The sequence below is a fragment of the Molossus molossus genome, unplaced genomic scaffold (genome assembly GCF_014108415.1).
Source record: "Molossus molossus isolate mMolMol1 unplaced genomic scaffold, mMolMol1.p scaffold_m16_p_21, whole genome shotgun sequence".
In the NCBI taxonomy this organism is placed as follows: domain Eukaryota; kingdom Metazoa; phylum Chordata; class Mammalia; order Chiroptera; family Molossidae; genus Molossus; species Molossus molossus.
Window position 1 is genome coordinate 18,820,318 of NW_023425357.1, and position 21,718 is coordinate 18,842,035.

Sequence of the window (21,718 nt, forward strand, 5' to 3'; positions counted from 1 at the left end):
CAGACAGTATATAAACTTTTCATACACATCTTAGGTGACGTTGGCTACAACTGTACGGAGAAGACCTATCGGTATCAAAGTGTGCCTCGAGCGCAGTGGCACTAAACCCTTCTGTGATTCATGACCTAAGACGCCTGACTACAGCTCAGGTCTTCCAAGATTTCCTTAGTGGCCAGAAATCTCCCCAAATACAGAGAAATAACTGGCCCATATTTGAGTGTTTCTATAGGTATAATATTGCCTAGCAGCAGAGTTTGGTACAAAGCGAGTGTTCACGTCTTACTAAACCTCAGTCTGTGGGGTTCAAATTCCACACGTGTGCAGCCTGGATCTGGAAGCACACTGTGCTTCTCCCTGGTTCTCGGCACACCGAGGTGCTTACTGATCACATACTGAAACAAGGCAGGAAACAGCTCCCACAGATTTGTCCCTTACTTTACTTTTTTTGTACACTTTCATAGTTTCAGTTACCTTGCACCCTACAAAATTCCTATAAGTTCGGCAACGAAAGCACTATCATTTCAGTCTCAACAGAAAGAGGCAAAGAAGGCAGCAAGTAGAGAAGACAGATTACAACACAGCTCAAGAACATTAAAAAATGCATTCGATCCCTTGGTGGTGGTGGGGATAACGATGGTGGTGGTAGCAATGATGGTGATAACAATAGTGATGATGATGTTCGAGACCTGGAGCTAGTTAGTCTAGAGCTTCAGGAGTCATGAGAGTTGGGTTCTGGGTCCACCCCGACTTCCCCTCCCCTCCACAATCCTGGAAGCTACTATTGTCCCATCCCATAGTTCCTGAATTTGTCTCATTTCCTCTACAGAATACTACCAAAGAGATTGTGACATAGGAGGAAGCACGTGCCCTGCTCCAGACAGGGAAGCCTGAGTCACTGCAGGCTGACGGCTAGCTCCCAGCAATGTTTTGGAAAGAAAGGCATCTTTCAGCATCTGAAGATAATTTTATATGATGGAGAAACTTCGTATGTTACATCGAGGTTAAAGGGACCTCTGACTTGTTCTTCTTGGTTGTGTTAGATCTTTAATAGCAACTTAATATTAACTAAAACAACGAATGCAAGCACCCTCTTGGGAACGGGTGCCTGTCCTTGGGTGTTGAAGAGCCCAGGGAGCAGAGAGGAGCGGCAGACATGGTGCTCCAAGAGGAATCTGAGGTCAGCCAGCAGTGGCTGCCAATTATCCAAAAACAGACTGCTTTTGGAGCACTGTTTCTCAGTCACATGAATAAATGTTTAGGTCTTTTGTTTTCTTAAACTCTCCAAAGAAAACAAGATGGATGGAAAGCATAAGAATCGCAGAAATTGTATAAATCTGTATTTTAAAAATCTAATTTTTTAAAAAAGCAAAATAATTTTTAAAAACTGTTTCGACAATTCAAAAATTACTTGGAGTGGTGAACACACAATACAATATACAGATGATGTATTATGGAAGTTTACACCTGAACTCTATGTAATTTTATTAATCAATGTCATCCCAATAAATTCAGTTGGGGTAAAAAAATACAATTTGCCCTGGCCAATTTGGCTCAGCAGTTAGAACGTTGACCTGCAGACCAAAGATTTGCGGGTTCAATTCCAGTCAAGGGCAGGTACCTCAGTTACTGTTCAGTCCCTGGCCCTGGTCAGGGTCATGCGGGAGACAAGAAATCAATGTGTCTCTCTCATATAGATGTGTATCTCTCTCTCTCTCTCTCTCCCTCTCTCTCTCTCTCTCTCTCTCTTCCTCCCTCCCTTTCTCCCACTCTATCTGAAGATAAATGAAAATATATCCTCGAGTGAGGATTTAAAAATAAATAAATAAACAAACAATCCAATAATTAACAATGTATAATTATGAAAATGTGACCAATTTCATCATTAGCCAAGATACCCCAATAAAGCACACAGTCAATCAATCAATCATGTAGTTTCTCGGTGTGGATTTTATGCCACACAGGTGGGCTGGTGTCTGCCTGAGGTCACGACACTAGTGTTGACAGACTAACCCCCCCACCCATCAGCCTGAACAGGGAAGGTCATTTCGGGGCTGCAGTGCAGGTTTGCCCAGTACGTGTCCCTGTGGAGATAGGTCCGTCCTCTAACTGCAGTGGTGCCTCGCCTTAGAATCACCGAACTCTGGTGCAGCCCGCGCTTCCTGCCTGCCTTCTGTGCACTCGGACAGGGCACGGGCCTGCCTTAAAGAAATGAGAGCCACAGGCAATCCCACGCCTCATCTTCCCAGTTCAAGATTCTGGCATAGATGTCCCACACCAGCCCTCCGGGAAAACAGTCACCATGGGGGCTTGCAGGGCCCACAGCCTCAGCTCTTAAATGCTGCTTACATCCCCTCTTGGAATCCTGCCCCCCTACTGAGAGGGCCCAGGCCACGTGGAAGCCTGCACAGAGGAGAACTCAGGGGCTCAGGCAGCAGCCCAGCTGAGCTCCTAGCTATAGGCCACACACTCCAACCCCAGGAGCAAGCTCCCTGCAGGGCAGCCTGCTGCACCTCCAAAAGAGCCCAGATGATCCCAGAGACACCAGTTGGGGCAGAACAATCACCTGCTGAGCCAAATAAACTCAGAATCATGAAAGATAATAAATGGTCATCATCTTCAGCCCTATGTTTGGGGGTGGTTTGTCTAAATACAGCAAGAGGTAACTGAAACAAGATAATTAACTGCCTATGTAGGGAAGTGTCCTTGTGCTTACAAGTTCTATGGTCAAGTTTTGACATCTGCAAGTTACTATCAGTTTAAAATATGACACACACACACACACACACACGCACGCATCCATCCATACTTGGACAAATGTATGGATTTCTGGTGTTTGTACTTTTATGCAATTGAATCGGGACTCATTCACGACTGGTTCTAATTCAGGCAGATTGAGGACTAGAATCCTCTGTATTGCAATGCCAATGTCAATTAATGTCTGCGATTTTTACGGACACGGTAACTTCTTGTTCAGCCATCATTTCCACTTACATGCCTATGTGGATCAAACCATTTTACTCAGTTCATTGGCAACTCAGATGCTCAAAGCAATCAACAAGTGTAGAGGTCACAAAGGCAGTACATACACTAAATGCAAAGTGCCTTGTCTATGTTTAACTGCACTTACCCAGTTGACCTTGCCTGAAATATTCGAATTAACCCCCAAGAGAAGGATTCGCATCCTTGTTAATGTGACTGAAATGCTCAGCTGGCAAAGGGCTGGGAACTAAGCCCACATGCCCGTTCACTCCTAAACAATGTTCTTAATTTGAGGAGTATTACACGATGCTCTAATTAAAACAACACACTTCCTATTTATGCAATCTAAACCCCCCAAGAAAACAATTATCTTTGGAGAAGTAAGGGGCGGGGGGAATAAAGCATTTCCATTTCAGCTCACTTAAATGAGTTACAGGACATGTCTGGTTTTGATAAGAAGTCATGTGACGTCATGTGGCTGGAGCTTCATGTCACTGGTGTATGACCTTGGAGCACTCCTGCACCCATTGGGGTGCTAAAGCCAGGCCCGGGCCCTATGTTGGCTCCAGAACGCCCCCACAGAGCAGGGCACACCTCACCGCTTCAAATCCACCATCTCCCCCACCTGTCACACAGATATAAACTTTAATACCTTATACGCTCACATTGTGACTTATTTTGTGGAAGTCAGTTCCACCCTGAGGATATTTTTAGAATAATGTCCTTTCTTTTTGGCCCCTTCTTTCCTCCACCACTCAAATTTAACCTAATCTCTGTACTTCCAGGTTTAATTCCATAATTGCAATGCTTTCTCCTAAACTGAACCAGACTGCTCGGTTGTTTCTCCAGCTGATTACATACTTCTGGAAAATTATTTTGAGTTGGTTGTGTGTTCAATTACATCAAATTAATCAGAACCAAAGCACGCACCTCTGCTATCTAAACTGAGTCTCCAAATATTCCCTATAAGAACTTAGGAACTTTTGATCCCAAAGTCATCATTTCAATTGGAAAACTGTAATGACAAGCTCGCAGTCAGCTGTTTGAGTTGCACGTGATTTCTCAGAGGCAGGTGTGTGCTGTGATTAACTACATCGGAGCCTGCCCCATTGTCTGTGCTCTCGAGGTTTACAAGCGTCATCCATCCGCTTCTTCTCACCTTCCTAAGGGTTAGCCCCTAAGCCCACAGTATGCTTCTGCCGGCACCTGGGGACACTGCTAACTGGGATCAAACTTAGATAACAGCCTTGAAATTATTTAATTACAGGACATAGTCCTAGCCATGTAAATAGAAAGCATCTGCAGAGCTAACATTTTAGTGTATTACTGCAAAGTGCACACACACAGCGGCAATGAGTTCGTGAAGCACTGCAAAATCAGGCCACGGGCGCTTTAAAGGCTCGGAGTGAAGCAGAAACCCTCTGTGGACAGAACAGAGTTGTGAGAGTTTCAGTGATGTCCAGGGGAAGGTGGGAATCTGGATGGGCTGGAATGCACGATCACTACTCCCATTTAGAACAGCAGGGGAGAAAGCCCCGCGTGCTGAAGTCTTGCTGTCCAGGGCGCTCTGGAAGAGCAGGGATCTGAAGAGTGCATGTGCCTCGCTAGGGCCAAACTCTGACTCGCCCCCACGGGAGTTCATCTCTGAGCTCTAACAAGGGCTCACATAACAGAGACCCCACAACATGCAGGCTTCGCATACCGAGGTGGCGTTACCTGTCCCACAGGTGAGGCAGGACGAGTACAGAGCTCACTGAGCAACCCCAGGCTCTGCGTGTCCTCCTCCCTGTCCTGAGGGGAGCCCTGCCTATCTCCCCCTCCTCACCTGAAAAGGCTCTCCTGGCAAACCACAAGGTGTGAGAGCACCGGGCCAACCGAGCACCTTCCTGAGCTCACCGAGCGAGCGCAGGAGCCCTGGACGCCAGGTCTGAGCGCTGCTCTGCTGTACTCTGGGGACTGTTTGTGGCGGGCCTCACTCTTGAGGCTCAAATCTAAATCTTAAAGGTTAAAAGGGGTTTCAGAGATCCTCTTAGTTTTCCCAGGAAGAGTTAGACTCTAAAGTAGCACTTTCTATGTCCACCAAGTGCCTTGGGCTCCTGTCGTCCCAGCCAACAGAGGCAGGAAGCACACGCGACTGCCAGCCCAGGCCACAGGCTCTGCTTCCTAACACACTGACTCACAGGAAAGGCCCTCGTGTCAGAAAACCAATGTGTTCTCGCTCCTCCGTAACATCTGCATGTTAATCCTCACTTTCCCCTAAAGAACAGCCAGTGTCACCAGGAGCAGAACCATTGGGCTGGCCCGGCACGGGAGGCAATGGGACTCCTGGACAGCGAAGTGCAAACCACCATGTGACTTTATGGGCCATGACCGAAGAAGTTCCAGCAAAAGGACAGCAACAGTTACATGGACACAGGCACGATTAATCAGAATTTGAGGGCTGCTCCCAAAACATATTTTTAATCTCATTATTCTTCATCAATGCTCAAAACCGGGCCAGATGCTAGTCATTTAAAAGTGTTTTTTTTTTTTAATGTCTTGCCAAAGTTAAAATGTCCACATAACTTTGCAAGTATTTTCTACATACAAAGGAGCAAGACCGAAAAAACATGGTCACCAAAGTCAACCCAAACTGGCTTTGCTGCCTTGACCTTCCAGGTGACCTGAGTGTTTTGTAGAACTGTTCTGTTCCTGTTGGACCCAACTCAACTTCCTGGTTCAAGGCAAGGAACCAATTCACCGAAACACATGAAAAGGCTGCCATGACCCAGATGTCCCTCCTGCCTAAGGGAGTTTGGTAAGACTGTGTCTGGCAGCTTTCCCCGGGGAATCAGAACAGGCACCCTCAGCCCTTTTCCAGCCCCGCATCCTGCATGGTTACACGCCAGCCAAGTCCAAACCTTGGCAGCACCGTAAACCGTAATCTGGGAGTTTTCATAACACAAACATAATGCCTCATGCCATTCCACGTGCTAACCGTTCCCTAAGATTATTAAAACATGTTTATATTATATTTGGCATTTCTTTAACAAATAATTTTAATTCATTTTTAAAAAGTCAAATCTAATCTAAACTGCTTCACAGTGATGAGGCTCAGATGATCTGCCTTCCTTGAAAGATCCATTCAGGGCCATAATTTTAACAAGAAAGGGAACATTTCCCAATTAATGCTTTAAGTATATAATTTTCTAAACAATGTTTCTAAAAATCACACACACACACACACACACACACTCTCTCTCTCCCTCTCCCGCCCCCTCTAAAACTAAAAGGATGTTTTCCGCCAGACTCTACATCTAGAATTTCAAAGGATCACAGTCCAGTGACATCCCTTAAGAACAGATTTTACTTTTTTAAGTGTATAAAAGTAAAAACTTCTCTCTTCAGAGCCTATTCATCACCCTCATGCCATGCCTGCATGGTCAGTTTCTGGAGGTTTGGACAAACGCACCCACTATCCCAGAGAGGTGGCGTGTGGACAACTGAGCATCTACCGGGGCCAACCAGATACCAGGCTGAGCACTGGTCAGCCTTCTGCACCTGGGGAAGCAGGTCTCATTTCAGTGCTGCGGAAACCCAAGCAGAAAGAAGTGAAGTCTCTGCCCCAAACCTGACGGAGTGGCAGCACCAAGGCTTGGACCCCAATTATGACTCTCCCACCAACCTGGCTCTCTTCCAAACAATATCCCACCCCAAAGCTGGGCCTCCTCTGTGGCCAAACAAGGGTCTCCGGAATTAGCACCATGGGAGTGCACAGATGTGGCCAGCAGGGTGAGAGCTCTGAATGGGTGCTTCACCTCTCACCCCTCGCGCCCATCCTAGAGCCTACCAGGGGCGGGGGACCCCTCAACCCTAACTTTCTCTGACAGAGAGTAAATGGGAGATTCAGGTGCATTTGGGCCACCATGGCTGCAGGGCCCTATGGAGAAAGGCCTCTGTTTCTGGCAGAAGCTAGTTCGACGTCCCAGGCTGCTCCCAGCAAGGCCTCCTAGCACAGAGCTGCGCAGCTGACTCTCCAGGACGGGGATCCTTCTCTCCTTAATCTTCCCCACAAGGATGACGTGAAGAAGACACATAGTGAATAATTAATTTAAAAATACTCACTGAGTAAGAAAGGAGATAGTTGCATGTAGTAGTATAAGAAGTCACCTACACTCCAATAGTACCTATGGTCAGAGAAATCAGCAGTTTGAATTCATTTACTAATGTGACTTTTAACACCACCACCATCTGGAACAAAGCCGCAAACGCATGTGACGATCTGAAGGACACACCTCAGGCCCGTGCATCTTTCTCCAAGGAAGTGCCCTTGTCCAGAACCCATGACCAGAATTAGTGACAGCATCTTAATTTCAACCCTATCAAAGTTGGCCATCTGGCTTCCCCAAAAACCAGATTAGATGAAGGACGAGGAGTGATCACTACCAGAAGAAAACAGAGGGACGAGAACAGGAAACAGCCGAGTATAGCACAGGGCCCGGTGCTGCCTCGAACATGCTCACAGCCGCAGTCATCCCTTGATATGCAGCTTCCAACTAAACCCCCGGTTCTCCAGTCTGCAAGTTGGTCATCTTTCCAGATCCTTCCTTCCCACATGTGGGGAGCACTAGGCACTGCTACCCTAAGCCCCCATGTCTGCAAAGTACCAGGCACTCACATGCTCTCATCAAACCCGAAGTGGACGCCCCAGGTGCCACACCCCTACCTGGGACAGGACTAGGATCTCTCAATATTTAATCTGAAGAAAATATACGACTCGAAAGAGGGTAGTCCACTGTCAGAACCATGTTACACGATTACGTAAACACAGTATAATAAACTCCACACAACACAAAGGTATCAGATCTCTCTCCAGGACATAAGTTCCCTGTGGACTTGACCTTACACTCCTAGCGGCAGCGGCGGCAGCGGCAGTGACTGGCACAGCACACACTTCCCTCCCGCCTCCTGCCAGGTAACAAAGGGAGAGGTGTTTTCACAGAAGCTCTGCACTGACTTAGAAAGCACTCAGCCAACACAGCAAGACCAGCAACACACACCTTCGAAGTAGAAATGAGAAAGCCCGTGATAAACATGGCTGTATCATGTTTATCATGACACGGGAACAGACGTGGGAAGGAGCTCAGTGGCCTCAGCATCAGGAAGAAAGTATCCCTAGTCACCAGCCCTGAGTGGTATTTAACTGCTCTGTAAGGGTGTTGAGTGTTGCTGCTTTATCAGCCTTAAATAGCACTTACACCCACTGAGTAAGAATTAACATGAAGCTCATGAGATACTTAGTGGATCTATGAACTCAAAAAGACATATGCAATTTTGCGTATATCATGCCATTTTTACCCAATTTTTAAATTATGTCAATAACACATAAATTTCTTTGTGCGCTTCCATAACTCAGGAGGATTTTCCATTTCCCAGAGTGGAGGTAGTTATTCAACACCCTTCTGCCCCATAAAACTACAGTGAACCTGATGTTGTCAGTCTTCAGTAGATCAACACCAACATTCACACCAGGACTGCGGACTGGAAGTAGCTGCCTGGAGTGTTATGGACGGAAGCTTCTAAGGCCATGTCTGGCTAAAGGGGAAAGAGCCCTTACTGCCCAGCGCGGAGAGACTGAGAGAGAGAGACTGGGGGAGGAGGCGAGAGATGAGAGGAGAGGTGCTCCTGCCTCCTGCACTGCTGTGTGTCTCAGACACTGCGTTGAGGGGGGTGTTTTGTATCTTTCAAAACATCATTCTGTTTCACAACTTGGTCTATTTAGAAGACAAAGCTATTATCAGAAGGATAACTTAATAAGAACAAGAACTGGATACATGATAAAATAACAACAACAAACCATTTCCACAATGGAAAACAAAGGATTAGCTAAACAAATGCTTAACAGAAAAGGGCAGCTGCTTCTTGTGCACACAGTTTATTTAAATCAGGAAACAGTTTCCTCTAGAAAAGAAAAAGGTTCCAGGCTCCAAAACTAACCCCAGTCACCATCAGCGTCAGTCCTGCCTTTCCTTAAGCTCTGTCTTTGACCGGAAGTCCCACAAGCGAGACCAACAAGGAGAATCAGGTGGAGGTGGGAAGGCAGCATGAGATTTTACAGGCAAAAAAACTCAGATGACTAATTAAATCATTACTTATGTGACACAGAAAGTAATCAATGCAGTAGGTCTATGTCTTTTGCAGTGAAGTTGCTGAGACAGTTCATGGGAACCTGGAGGAAGACATACTTGAACAGACATAAATCAGCAGTAAATCCCGACTGCTCGCATAAACAGGCCAAGGAGACAGGGACACGAACTTAGGCGAGGCAGCAGCACTGATGAGTGTGCAGAACGGGAGAGCACAGAAGACACTAAAACACTTGTTCGGGGAAGTTTCAGAAGGCGGCTCTTCGGCCGTGAACTCCAGCACTCCTTCCTGATCGATAGTTGTGGGCAGAGCTCGTGAGCGTGCTACACCTGTCCACAAAGGTGGGGTCCTCTGCCTGCAAGATTTGTTTGCAATGGTGCTGCCTGATTATACACCATGACACAACCGGAACAGAATATAACAACCTGATTATATTTCAAAATTCCTAGTGGAATTTTGCTCAGGAATAGAGGCAGAAACAACAGGAAAATTAAAAGCAACTGACTTACTTTTCTCATCAATTAAAGGGCAGCAACATTTTTTAAAAATCCTCACCCAAGGATATTTTTCCATTCATCTTCAGATAGAGTGGGAGGGAGGGAGAGAGAAAGAAAGAGAGAAACATCGATGTGAGAGAGACACATCGACTAGTTGCTTCCCGCATGATCCCAACCAGGGCTGGGGACCGAACTGTAACTGAGCTCTGTGCCCTTGACCAGAATCGAACCGCTGACTCGTTGGTCCACAGGCCAATGCTCTAACCACTGAGCCAAACCAGCCAGGGTGTGCAGCAACATTTTAATTAGGATCAAATTTCACTCCCGGTATGAATACAAATCACTAACTTGTCAAAAACGAAGAGATAAACTACTGATAGTAACCCATCTTCTCCTTCCTCAGCCCGGACATCTCTTGCCTGACCAAGAGAAACATCAAATTGAAGCTTCTGAGAACCGACTTCTAGTGAGCCTGGCCCACAACATGATCACCAAGACTGCTCAAAGAAACAATTGTGGGTTTTTGTTTTTGTTTTTTAATTTTGCATTTCTTTGGCTTTCTGGCTGTTTTCCACAGCGGCTATGTTATATTTATATATTAATACTGCTTCAGGACACTGATTGAAACCTCATGTGTATATTCAAGAAGAAACTTTCAAATCAAGAAACTCCAATTTAAACAAATGCTCTAAGGTCTGTTGCAATTCTCCCAAGGCGCTCTGGGGGTGCAAGACAAAATCCGAGGGGTGGAATCCTCTCACTTCCCAGCATCACGAGTTCTCCACGACCCGCTTGTGGCAGACATCAGGCCCTCACTGATGACAACGGGAAAACAGGTGTTTCCAAGGGGCGTGCGCTTGGTTTTGAGAATAACAAGTATTACTATCTTGACAGTAAATGAGTTCTGTGTTTATGGTTCATATGTTTTATTTAAAAAGGAAGATTATCCAGACTCTTTGTCATAATTATTCAGAAGTTACAAACATTACTTAAAAGAAACTCTTCAGAAGGACATGAACATTTTAATCCTCGAATTCACTAGCAATTTCACTAGATCTTAGAAAGCAAATCACTTCCTAGAAACCCTCAGTCAGCACACTTCACTCTGTAAAGGCAATTCATATCGTGTGCTCAGTGGCTGTCTCTGTCACTTTTTGTCCAAGATTAGGAGAAAGGCATGGATACTGACAGCAATATCCATGAACAAAACCTACCTTGTTCTAGTATATAGCTACTGTACAAACACGGTGATGAACAACATTCATGTCAGTTTATAGAAAACAATGCTAAACAGATGGGGATTTCATCCGTAAGACAAAGAGTTACCTGAAACCCCACGCTGCAGCCCGGAGCCCAACAGTTCACGTCCTTCAGGGCAGACATCCTTAGCCACCAGGAGTAAAGCCAGTGTTTCTCTGGGGCTCACCCCCCTTCGCCCCCTCCCTGTGGCAACGTGGTGTCCAGCAATCGCCCACAGCAAGCAGTATGCAGTGAAGACAGGTGAACACTTACCTGCCCGTCCTGTCCCACGTGGTGTATCTGTAGATTGCCCTGCAAAATGGATAAAAAAAAGAGATCAAGTACAAAAATGACTTCAAGACATAGCTGCAGAAACTTCTCCATGCCATTTGTGAATAACCAGCAAAACCATTAACACCAATTCTACAAAAACTCAACCCTTGTAGCAATAAAAACCCAAAACAAAATATTTAAGCTGAGTTTACAAGTTATTACTTTTTCTTATACAAAGAAACTTAAAAAAAAAAGTGTGTGTGTGTGTGTGTAGAGAGGAGAGGAGAGGGAGAGACAGAGAGAGAGAGAGAGAGAGAGAGAGAGAGAGAGAGAGAGAGAGAACCCCTCTGACCACAAATGCAAATATAATTTTTTTCTAACTTTCATTTTGAGACAAGTTTAGACTCACAAGAAGAATCAAAAGTGGTATAGAGAGAGGTGCATGTGGCCATCACCCAGCTTCCCTCCATGGGGACACCTTTCATAATAATAGTGCACTATCACAAACAGAACACTGGCAGGACACAATGGATTAACCAGACCACAGGCCCACTGGGATCTCACCAGTAGGAAATTAATTCACTTGTTTAAAAAACTAATACTTGCTTTAAGTTTGGTAGGTTCTGCTAAATGTCTCTTTGCAGACATCTTCATTTTGACAAAATAATTACTTAATTTTTAAATGAATAAGGTAAAGCTGTTTTGTGATAAGAAGATAAATGCATAGTGTAACTTATTACAAAGTAATCATTAGTACTATTAGCAATTTCTTCTCATTCACTGTATTCAATTCCTATTGGAAACAAACAAACAAAAAATACTGGATTATTTAGACAAGAGGGATCCAGTTATGAAAACTGAATAAAAGGGGCAAAACTGATTTAAAAAACTGATATTTAAGAAATAGTCTTATGATTTTTTTTAAGGAAAAACAGGATAAAAACAAATGTATGTTGATTATTTCCTTTTACTATTACATCAATTTTCCTTCTTTTCAAATGACTACCAGCAACTTAAGCATTCTGACTGAGCATACACACCTTCTAAGCTGACACCTTTCAGTTGTTGTTTGGCCTCCACTTGTCTGTGCCTTTAAAAACAAAGGCTCCCCGCCCCTCAGTGGGACACCCCCTTTAGTCTGCGGGTTTCCTGCACCACTCTGCACATTCCGTACAAACCACATTAGGGTGAGCTAACGGATTCCTCTCCCATCACCATCAGCTCCTTGACTTTGACAGTCAGGCCTTTCAGGACCATCTCCAAGTTCACTGCCTGTTGCTCTCCTTCCCCCGCCCGATGCTTTAGCCTCGCCAGCGCCCGTTCTCCCATTCAGTCATTTGGCCACATGACAATGAGTGAACTAATTATTCCTATGAATGCATCTAGCCTCTCCTTTGACCAGGTATTTATTCACTGCTCCTCTCATAGGGATTCACTCAGCCAGGTAGCCCTGTTCTCCCCTCAGAACCTCTGCTCTTCTCTTCCCTTTGCACGCTGAGCCCAGCCACAAACCTTGAGGGTCCACATGAAAGAACTTCCCCTGAAGGCATCCCAGAGCCCTCTCCCGAGTCCCCGCCCTCTGCACCAGCGAGTGCACGTCACTTCTGGCCCTCCTAGCACAATCGTCCTCTAACTCACATTGTCACCCAGTGGCACAGCCGCGCGGCAGCTGCAGGGCACCACGGCACGGCACAGGAGCTCGGGAGGCGACCCACTCCTGAGTCAGTGAGCAAATGATCGCCACCCCACCTCAGTCCCTAGAAAAGTCTAAGGGCACTAATGCCATATCTACTTAAAGAAAGCAGCCGAGGCTGCCACTAGAACGCGAGGAGAAATGTCCACAACACAGCTCTGGAAAGCCATCAGGCACCACTAGACTAGTCAAACGCTTCCCTCCAGAGGTTCTCCTGAAAGGCTCTTTGACAAGTCAGGACTTTCAGTTGCTGCTGGTTCTGTATCCACTCTCGCAGCTGGTGTGTAAGGAAACCGGACACAAATGTGACAACACACCATGGTGCAGGTCAGGCACAAAGCTGGCACTATCTTCCTGGCCTAGAAACAAGTAAGATCTTCAGCTCCCAGCCCACACGGCGAGGGGCATGCTGCTCCACACCACACTTGGTCAGCAGAGCACGTGTGCACTGCTCGGCAGTCATGGGACCAAGTCAGAGGGCCCCAAGCACACTAAGTCTGCTGATGCTATCCTGCACTGCAGGAAAGATCAACAGTGTCCCCAAAAGACAGGGCCACCAACCACCCATGCCCTATACAGGAAGGCTGAAAAGGCAAGGTCCTCCACGAAGGGCTCAGAGAACATCAGTGCCATGACCGGCTGGCCTCACCTTCCAACAACCCAGACGGTCTACCTAACCTTCGTGCCCAACCCCTGTGGCACATGACACGCATATGCAAGAGCACTTGTGCAGCTGGGGAGGACTCCTGCATTCCGCCCCTCACAGCTGAGAATCACTAGGAAGTAGAACGCCAAAGCACTGGGGGCTGCGATGAGAAGCCTGCTCTCACGAGCGTACTAAGGCAGCTGAGGCCATCTTGGAAGTGGCAGGAGTGGGCAGAAACATGAGAAGATGGCCTGAAAGCCCACGGGACACACACATGCTGTCTCACCAGATTCTCAACCAACACAGTATGGGCACTGGTCCTCCAGAGACAGAGTCGAAGCTCGTGGAGGTGAGGAGAGCCTGTGAGGTCTCAGTCGTGGGAGCAGGGCCACAGCTCCTGCTCTTCCCACTCCTGACACGCTGGGAAGCTCCCCAGGCAGGAAACAGGGCCAGAGCCATGCTGGGAGCTAGGTCTGTATCTCAAGATGGGAAGGGAAACGAGAGTCAGGTGGTCAATGCTGGATGTCATGTTGGCTGGGGACACTCACATCATTTGTCAAAGATCAGATACAGAAAGCCCATGGGCCTGGAGTGGGCCCTGGCAAGTGCTGGTGGTCACGACTCACCTCACTGTCCTGCGTGATCTGCACCTGCTCCCCTTGAGGCACCTGAGCGATGTGGAGGTGACCCTGTGGGATCCGCAGCGAGAGAAGACAACAAGAAGCATCAGAAGAAAATCAAAACCAGAGGAAACAAAAAATGCCTTCTGAAATTTTTGTTCTTGCTTTACCTTCTCACAATTCAAAAAAAAGACAACTAAATCCTGAATAGTGCAATATAATATGTGCATAGTATTAGCTACTAAATAGCCTCTTGACATTAAACTTTTAGTATATAACACACACAAAACATTTTGCAGTAATTCTTAAAGGAGCAATGGGGCCTAGGAAAATTCTGTAAAGTCTTTACATTTCCTTAAACCAAACAAATTTCAGAATGTGAAGGACATATAGAAATGAAGGGAAAGAGAATCTTCCAGAAAATTATAATAACTTTTATTTTTAATTGTACTATTAACTCAGAGGGATCAGGAACCTCATGGAGCTACCCACCAGGGTCTCCCAGCAGCCTAGGAATGCTGGATGGCTCCACAGCGGTGTGGGATTGTGGGGAGGGGAGTTATACATGTGCAACTACACCGAAAACAGGTCAGGTAATATTTTTTAAATCAAAGAAACACTTACATGACTATTGAAACAGCTGGAATAAACACTAATAGATAAATCAAAGCATCCAACTATACAATGCATTTATGTTTGTAGATACAGGTAAATAAATAACCCCTATAAATCTTAACTTTGCTCAGTGATATTGCTCAGTGATATGAATACCATGATCTTATTTAAAATGTTATCTTAATAAAAATGGAGCCTAAAGTAAACTACTGTAGAAATTTCTATTGATTTCATTTTACTCTATCTATGTGAACCCAGTATCCAAGTTATCTATTGCGGAATTCTTTCACAGAACTTTCTTACTAAGATAAGAGTAACTGCCTTTGTGACTGTCAAACAAAGAATTCATTATTTATAACTGCTTCATCTTCTCTGAAAGAAGAAAAACTTCATTTAAAAGTCCTCATCAGCACTTTCTGGAAGCCCACCCTTTCCAGGCAGTGTGCTGAGTGCAACCTCAAACTGAAGCCACTCAGATGGGATCACGGTTCCAGGAGAAGGCCCTGGTGATGCAGGCGTACAGCAAAGAGGCTGGGTGTGACTCAAACATCAACAGGATCCCAGGGGCACACTGAAAATGCCCCGTCCTCTAGCAAAGTTCCTGCCCCCCACACCTCGGCCACTGGACCATACAGGGTCTGGAGGAACTTCCACCTGGGCTGGCACCGTCACAGACAGAGCAATGAGGCTATGTGAGCTCACCGACAAGCTAAGTGCCCACACGAGCTCAGCACATGTCCACAGTCCAAAGGAAGTGCAACACAAAAACTAAGGCCACCAGCTTTTTCCATTGACCCCAGAAGGAAATTACTTCCTATTCCCCCAGTAAAAGGGTGCCTGTGTTTCCGAAATGAGAGCAAATCTATGACTCATCTATGACGCCTCCTGGGAGGACAGGCAGCAGCATGGACCCTTAAGCTGACAGTGACTGCTGGGTGCAGCACAGCAGGGGGGCATGAAAGGCCCTCCACAATGACATGGTCAACTCATAATCACCCTCATTATGAAACATAAGAGTTTGCACCCTAATTATTTCTACTTTAACATGAACTTTCCCCTCATCCCAAGCTATCCACGTGATCCAGAAACATAGGGAAAACTAGTCTTGGTCATCATGATCCCCACCACACCCTCCCCTCCAATTCCTTCATGGAGACAGACTGGCAGAAGGGTACATACTACTTGGACCTGTCCATCCTCTCCAATCTGGTGGATCTGGACCTGCTGGGCGTTGGCCAGGGCGTAGTGCAGGGCCTGTGGCGGGGGCTGTGGTATCTCACTGGTGGGTGGCGGCGTGCTCATCATGCTCTCTGTGGGAAAACAGACGGACTCAGCATCAGCCCAGCAGACAAGCCATATGTGGACATGTCCAGGCTGCCTCTGTTCCCCCATCCCTAACCCCCACACAAAAGAGAAAAGGAAATTCTTCATTCTGAAATCTAAGTCAACATGTCCCAATGGAGAGCACAGCACTTTGTAGAGCTCACTAGTAATCAGCGTTAGATAGAAGGAATCTAAAGAAATGACTGTTGCCCTGGCCGGTTTGGTTCAGCGGTTAGAGCGTCGGCCTGCGGTCCTGAGAGACCCGGGCTTGGTTCCCGCTAAGGGCGCGTACCTCGGTTGCAGTTTGTCCCCGGCCCTGGTTGGTTGTGCGGGTGGCAGCCACTTGATGTGTCCCTTTCACGTCGATGTTTCTCTCTCTCTCTCTCTGTTCCTCTCTCTCCCTCCCACTCTACCTGAACAAAAAATGGAAAAATGTCCTCGGGTGAGGATAAAAAAAAAAAAAGAAATGACTGTTCACTGACACAGACTATTCTCATTTACTAATTTAATGAAGTTCTTCAGGATATATCAACAAGCTGAAAAATAGGAACACATTTATATTAAATTCTTTTTTAAACCAGCAATAAGCAATATTTATTCTTGGATAATTGAACTACAGTAAAAATCTCTGCTCACTTATCTAGATACAATTCAAATAAAATTTTACTTTCTATGTTTAATCCAAAATGATACATTTGTTTTGATGATGTGTGTTGATTTTAATTGTAAAATCTCAATCAGAGAAATTTTCTTAAACACTTAGAACATTAATGGCTCAGAAAAAAATTTAATTATATATTTTGTTGCAGAAAATTATAATGTATCAATAAAAAACTTTTAAACATAAAAACATTATATTAGGATGCTATTCTATGAGAGAAGTGGAATAGTGATGTGAATGAAAGAAGAAAAGATATAAAATGTCTGGTTACTAACGATACACTTTCCATGTATTTTTTAAATAATGTTGGGCATCAAATTGACATGGTAAAGAGAATCCACTGCATATAGTTTTAAAAAGTAAGTAATATAGCAATATGCCAGAAATTACATCCTTCTAAATTATTTCAAAGTATAATAAAAAAATTTTAGGTGTCAACATTTTATTTTTTTTGTTAATTCTTAACCTGGGGATATTTTCCCATTGATTTTTAGATAGAATGAAAGGGAGGGAGGGAGGGAGAGAGAGTGAGAGAGAGAAAGGGGGTGTGGGGGGGAGAGAGAGAGAGAGAGATGTGAGAGGGACATGTTGATTGGTTGCCTCCTGCATGAGCCTGACTATGGCCAGAGATCAAACCTGTAATCCAGGTACATGCCCTTGACCAGGAATTGAACCCAAGAACCTTCGGTCTGGGGGCTGACACTCTAACTGCTGAGCCAAACAGGCTAGGACAGGTGTCAACATTTTAAAATGTCAACTTAAAAGACTACACTTTCAGGGATCATTTCTATAGTTTGTTAAAATGCCAACTTGAGCCCTGGCCAGTTTTTCTCAATGGTTAGAGCATTGGCCCTTGAACTAAAGGGTCTCGGGTTTGAGTCATGGTCAAGGGCACTTACCTGGGTTGCAAGTTGATCCGCAGCCTGGGTCCAGGTTGTTCGGAAGTCAACCAGTTGATATGTCTCTCTCACACTGATGTTTCTCTCTCTCTCCCTCTCCCTTCCACTTTCTCTAAAAATTAATGAAAATGAATCCTCGAGTGGGGATTAACAAAAATAAATATCAACTTGAAAATAACGCAAGGAAGAACACTTTTCACACATCTTTAAGAGGGTAGTGACCAAAACATTTAAAATCCACTCTGTTAGTTAATAAGAGCTATATAACTAGATTCCCAAATAATTTCTTCTCCAATGTTAATAAAAATCAACTGATTTTGCTGATTTTCAAAAATATAACCAAAAAGAACACCAGTGTCCAGGGTTCTAAAAAACCATAGAAGATAGGACTTGTGGGTATGATGGTCCCTAAACCTAAGATTCAGATTATTGATGTAATTTATACTATGACCAAGAACAGACCAAGCAAGACCTACGGCAAATGATGCAAGACAAGCGTGGTCATGAGGCCATGAGGCCAAGGGGCAGTGCTGAGGCGGCTCTGGAGCACAATGCCCACTGGAAGAGACTGAAGCAGAAAGGACAGGCCACCCAATGGGCCTCCTCCCTTACCCGGCCTGGCTCTTCTCTGTGCCCAGTGGAAAACCAGCTGCAAGAGCTGATTCCCTGCACTCTAAAATACAGGGCACTGAATAGATGCCCACCTAAGGTCATCAACTTACCAATGAGACCTGTGGAGGAAAATGCTGAATTATATTTTAAACAATAAAATGTAGCTGTAGATTCTGTGGGCGAGCAGCCTCATTCAGAACTGTCCCCCCAAGTCCCGCAACGCAAACTACTCCAGGCTGCTCCCCTAAGCGTACCTGATGCGCTATATGAGGACGAGGACGGCGTTCTCCGAGAGAAGCTCTTGACAGCCAGGCTCTGGCCTCGCTGTTTCCGCCGCCAGGCTGTCCGGCATTTGGAGTCTATGCTCTGTTTGATTCGGTACCAGTCTGATTCCGTGATTCCAAATTTATAGAAGAGGTGACCTGGAAGAAGACATCCCAAATAAAAGTACCATGAGATGAAGGCCTTCGTCTTGGGTCCTGGCTGGTTGGGAGCAACTTGAACACAAAAATGTGATTGGGACTGACAGCCTCCCCCACAGGCGTGCTGGTTATATGTTATAAACATTTATTTAACTTTTAAATAACTTTGACTGGATCTACCCACACCAGACGGAAAAAAGGCGACAAGCTAGGTGGTGAAGCTGTCACACACGAGCTTCCCAGATGCTCCACAAACTTGCTTCTCTCTTCTAACTTCCTGAATGTCAAAAATAAAATCAAGAATCCCAATAATTTAATCAAAACTGTTTTTCCAGACTCCAGCTCTGTTCACTCATGTCTTCCTGGCTGTCTCCCTTCCTTCCTTTTTTTTTCTTTTTTATCCTCACCCAAGGACATTTTTCCATTTTTTGTTCAGATAGAGTGGGAGGGAGGGAGGGAGGGAGGGAGGGAGGGAGGGAGAGAGAGAGAGAGAGAGAGAGAGAGAAACATCGACGTGAAAGGGACACATCGAGGGGCTGCCACCCGCACGACCCAACCAGGGCCGGGGACAAACTGCAACCGAGGTACATGCCCTTAGCGGGAACCGAACCCGAGTCTCTCTGGACCGCAGGCCAACACTCTAACCGCTGAGCCAAACTGGCCAGGGCTCCCTTCCTTCTTTGAGTCTTGGCTCAAATAGGACCTCAATAATCCTACCCTTAACCTGTCCCTTTGACCCCAAGGTTCCTATCACCTCCACTCCTGTCCTGGGTCTCTAACATTTTAGAGACTTTATATACATTTATTGTGTTTACTCTGTGTCCCTCACAGACACAGGGATCTTTGTTTTGTGCACCCGTGTATGCCAAGAACCAAGACTATCCGGGCCCACAGTAGATGCTTCAATACTCGATGACTAACTGGTGATTGCAGCTCCTCTGAAAACATTTCCATTGCTACTTGAGTCTGAGCCTGACTTATGGAACTTTCCATGTGTCTCCATCTGCCTCTCCGATCAGAATGGATACAGGTGATTTTTTATTCCCCTGAGCCTCGCACACCCAGATACATGGCATCACCTGCACTGAACTGCTGGCCACAGGGGCTGCGTCAGGCTTGAAGTGCAGCAGAGCATGCTGCGCTCAACAGAGCACCTTCCTGGCACCCACACTTGTTAACCTCTTACATCACAGAGAGCTCTCAATATGTGACTGAACAGCATTCAGAGACCCCCTATCAACAAGGAACCTGGTGATATGGGAGGCCACAGAGGAGTGGGTGGCAGACAGACACCCCTCACTGCCAGCCCTGCCCACCTCTCACTAGACCAGGCCACCTCGTTTTCTTCTATTTTTTATCCTTACCAGAGGACATTTTTGCATTTATCTTCAGATAGAGAGGGAGGGAGAGAAGGAGGAAGAGAGAGAGAGAAACATTGATGTAAGAGAGACACAGACGGGTTGCCAACCACACGACCCCAACAAGGGCTGGGGACAAACTGCAACTGAGGTACATGCCCTTAGCAGGAACCGAACCCGGGACTCTATGGTCTGCGGGCCAACACTCTAACTGCTGAACCAAACTGGCCAGGGCCACACCACCTCTTCTTTATGCCGAATCAACAGGAAGTAATGGTCACAAACATGGGAACCACAAGAAATGCTTCTGCAGGGTGACCTCCTCTCTAGCTGGCCCATGAAACTTCACTGATTAATGGAAAAACAAATGGGCAAAATTCAAAATTTGAATAATAAAAAGATTGAGCTGAAAAACATCCTGCTTTGACTATTAACAGCATTAAATTAGGACCATCAACTGAGAATTAACTTGATGCACAATTCCTAAAGTCTGTTCCTGTCAGGACAAAAACACCACAAATAATCAAAACAAAGAAAGTGTTTGTTCTCTTAAGTACTATATGAAGTATCAAAGTTTCTTTTGTCTTGAGAAGACATTTCTGGACTTCTTCTATGAGCATATGCTTAAGATATCTTTGACTCTAACTATAATGAAAACCACAATTTCTGTAGTCTAGGTTTTTTAAAAAATTGGGTTAAGGAGGGATAGGATTTATAGGATCAGAAAAAACAAAAATCTGAGGTAGTTTTAGCAGTACTTTGTAATCCTTGTGCATAAAAGGAAACACATAAATGAAGCAGCAGCAACTCTTTGCTTTCTGATTTTCATCTCTAAAATAATTACAGAATCATTTCTCAATACCTACTAAGTGATTGCTACATGCTGGGTATGGCTTTAGGTGCAGGGGGTGGCCTCACAAAGTTCTGGGCTAGTGACCAACTTTAGTGACAAGAAAACCCGGCCACTGCTGTAGTTGCATAAGAATCCAAATATTAACTGTAGTTGTGTAGTCACTGGAGAACTCAACTCCTGACTGTGGTCACAGGGCAATGTAACTATCAGAACTACAGTTATGCAGCCATAGGAGAACCCAACTCCCGACTGTAGTCACAGGGGAATGCAACTATCAGAACTACAGTTATGCAGCCACAGGAGAACCTAACTCCTGACTGTGGTCACAGGGGAACGTAACCATCAAAACTACAGTTACGCAGCCATAGGAGAACTGGCTGTGGTCTCCAAGACAAGAAAGGAAACAGCAATCATACACAGTATCAAAATATCTTCTTAGGTTATATGCTTCAATAAAGAGACGCATTCTACAAACCACCCTCCTATTCAACTCACACCTTCACACTCAAGGAAAAAAAACCTTCTGAATGCCTCAAGGGATTAATGAAATTACACACAATTTTAAAAACTTGTCAAGAATAGAAAATAATATACAAGACACACGAGGTATATAAATATAAGAAACAAGCAAAAACGTTAACATGTAAATGCAACTTTGTAAAAACCAATTTGCCAATTCAAAACCTGGCTTACATCCTTTGAAAGAAAAAAAATGCATTCATGTAGTTATACATTATCCATTTTTAAATTCTCCTAAGACATCATATTACATAATTCTTTCCAAAAGCAACTCAAGACTCAACTGGATGGCAAATGCCACCCTGATGACTGCCAAGAAAAACTAACTAATGAATCAGCAACACAAATGTTCCCTTACTGAGAGCCCTAGGGGAGGGAACAGG

The 21,718-nt window shown here is 45.2% G+C and overlaps 1 protein-coding gene across 10 annotated transcripts in view; it reads right to left on the reverse strand.

Annotated features, from left to right (window-relative positions):
* Positions 1-21,718, reverse strand: part of LOC118638425 (BTG3 associated nuclear protein) — a 115,053-nt gene that overhangs the window by 17,284 nt on the left and 76,051 nt on the right. For 6 of the 10 annotated variants that reach the window (XM_036274238.1, XM_036274235.1, XM_036274236.1 and 3 more), the window contains 4 exons: positions 18,438-18,605; positions 15,868-15,998; positions 14,080-14,151; positions 11,115-11,153 (listed from right to left, as the gene is read on the reverse strand). In XM_036274238.1, coding sequence (XP_036130131.1) covers positions 11,115-11,153; positions 14,080-14,151; positions 15,868-15,998; positions 18,438-18,605 — 410 coding nt within the window. Of the gene's footprint in view, positions 1-7,083; positions 7,146-11,114; positions 11,154-14,079; positions 14,152-15,867; positions 15,999-18,437; positions 18,606-21,718 lie in introns of those variants that run through there. The other 4 variants (XM_036274239.1, XM_036274244.1, XM_036274241.1 and 1 more) reach the window with 2 other exon arrangements.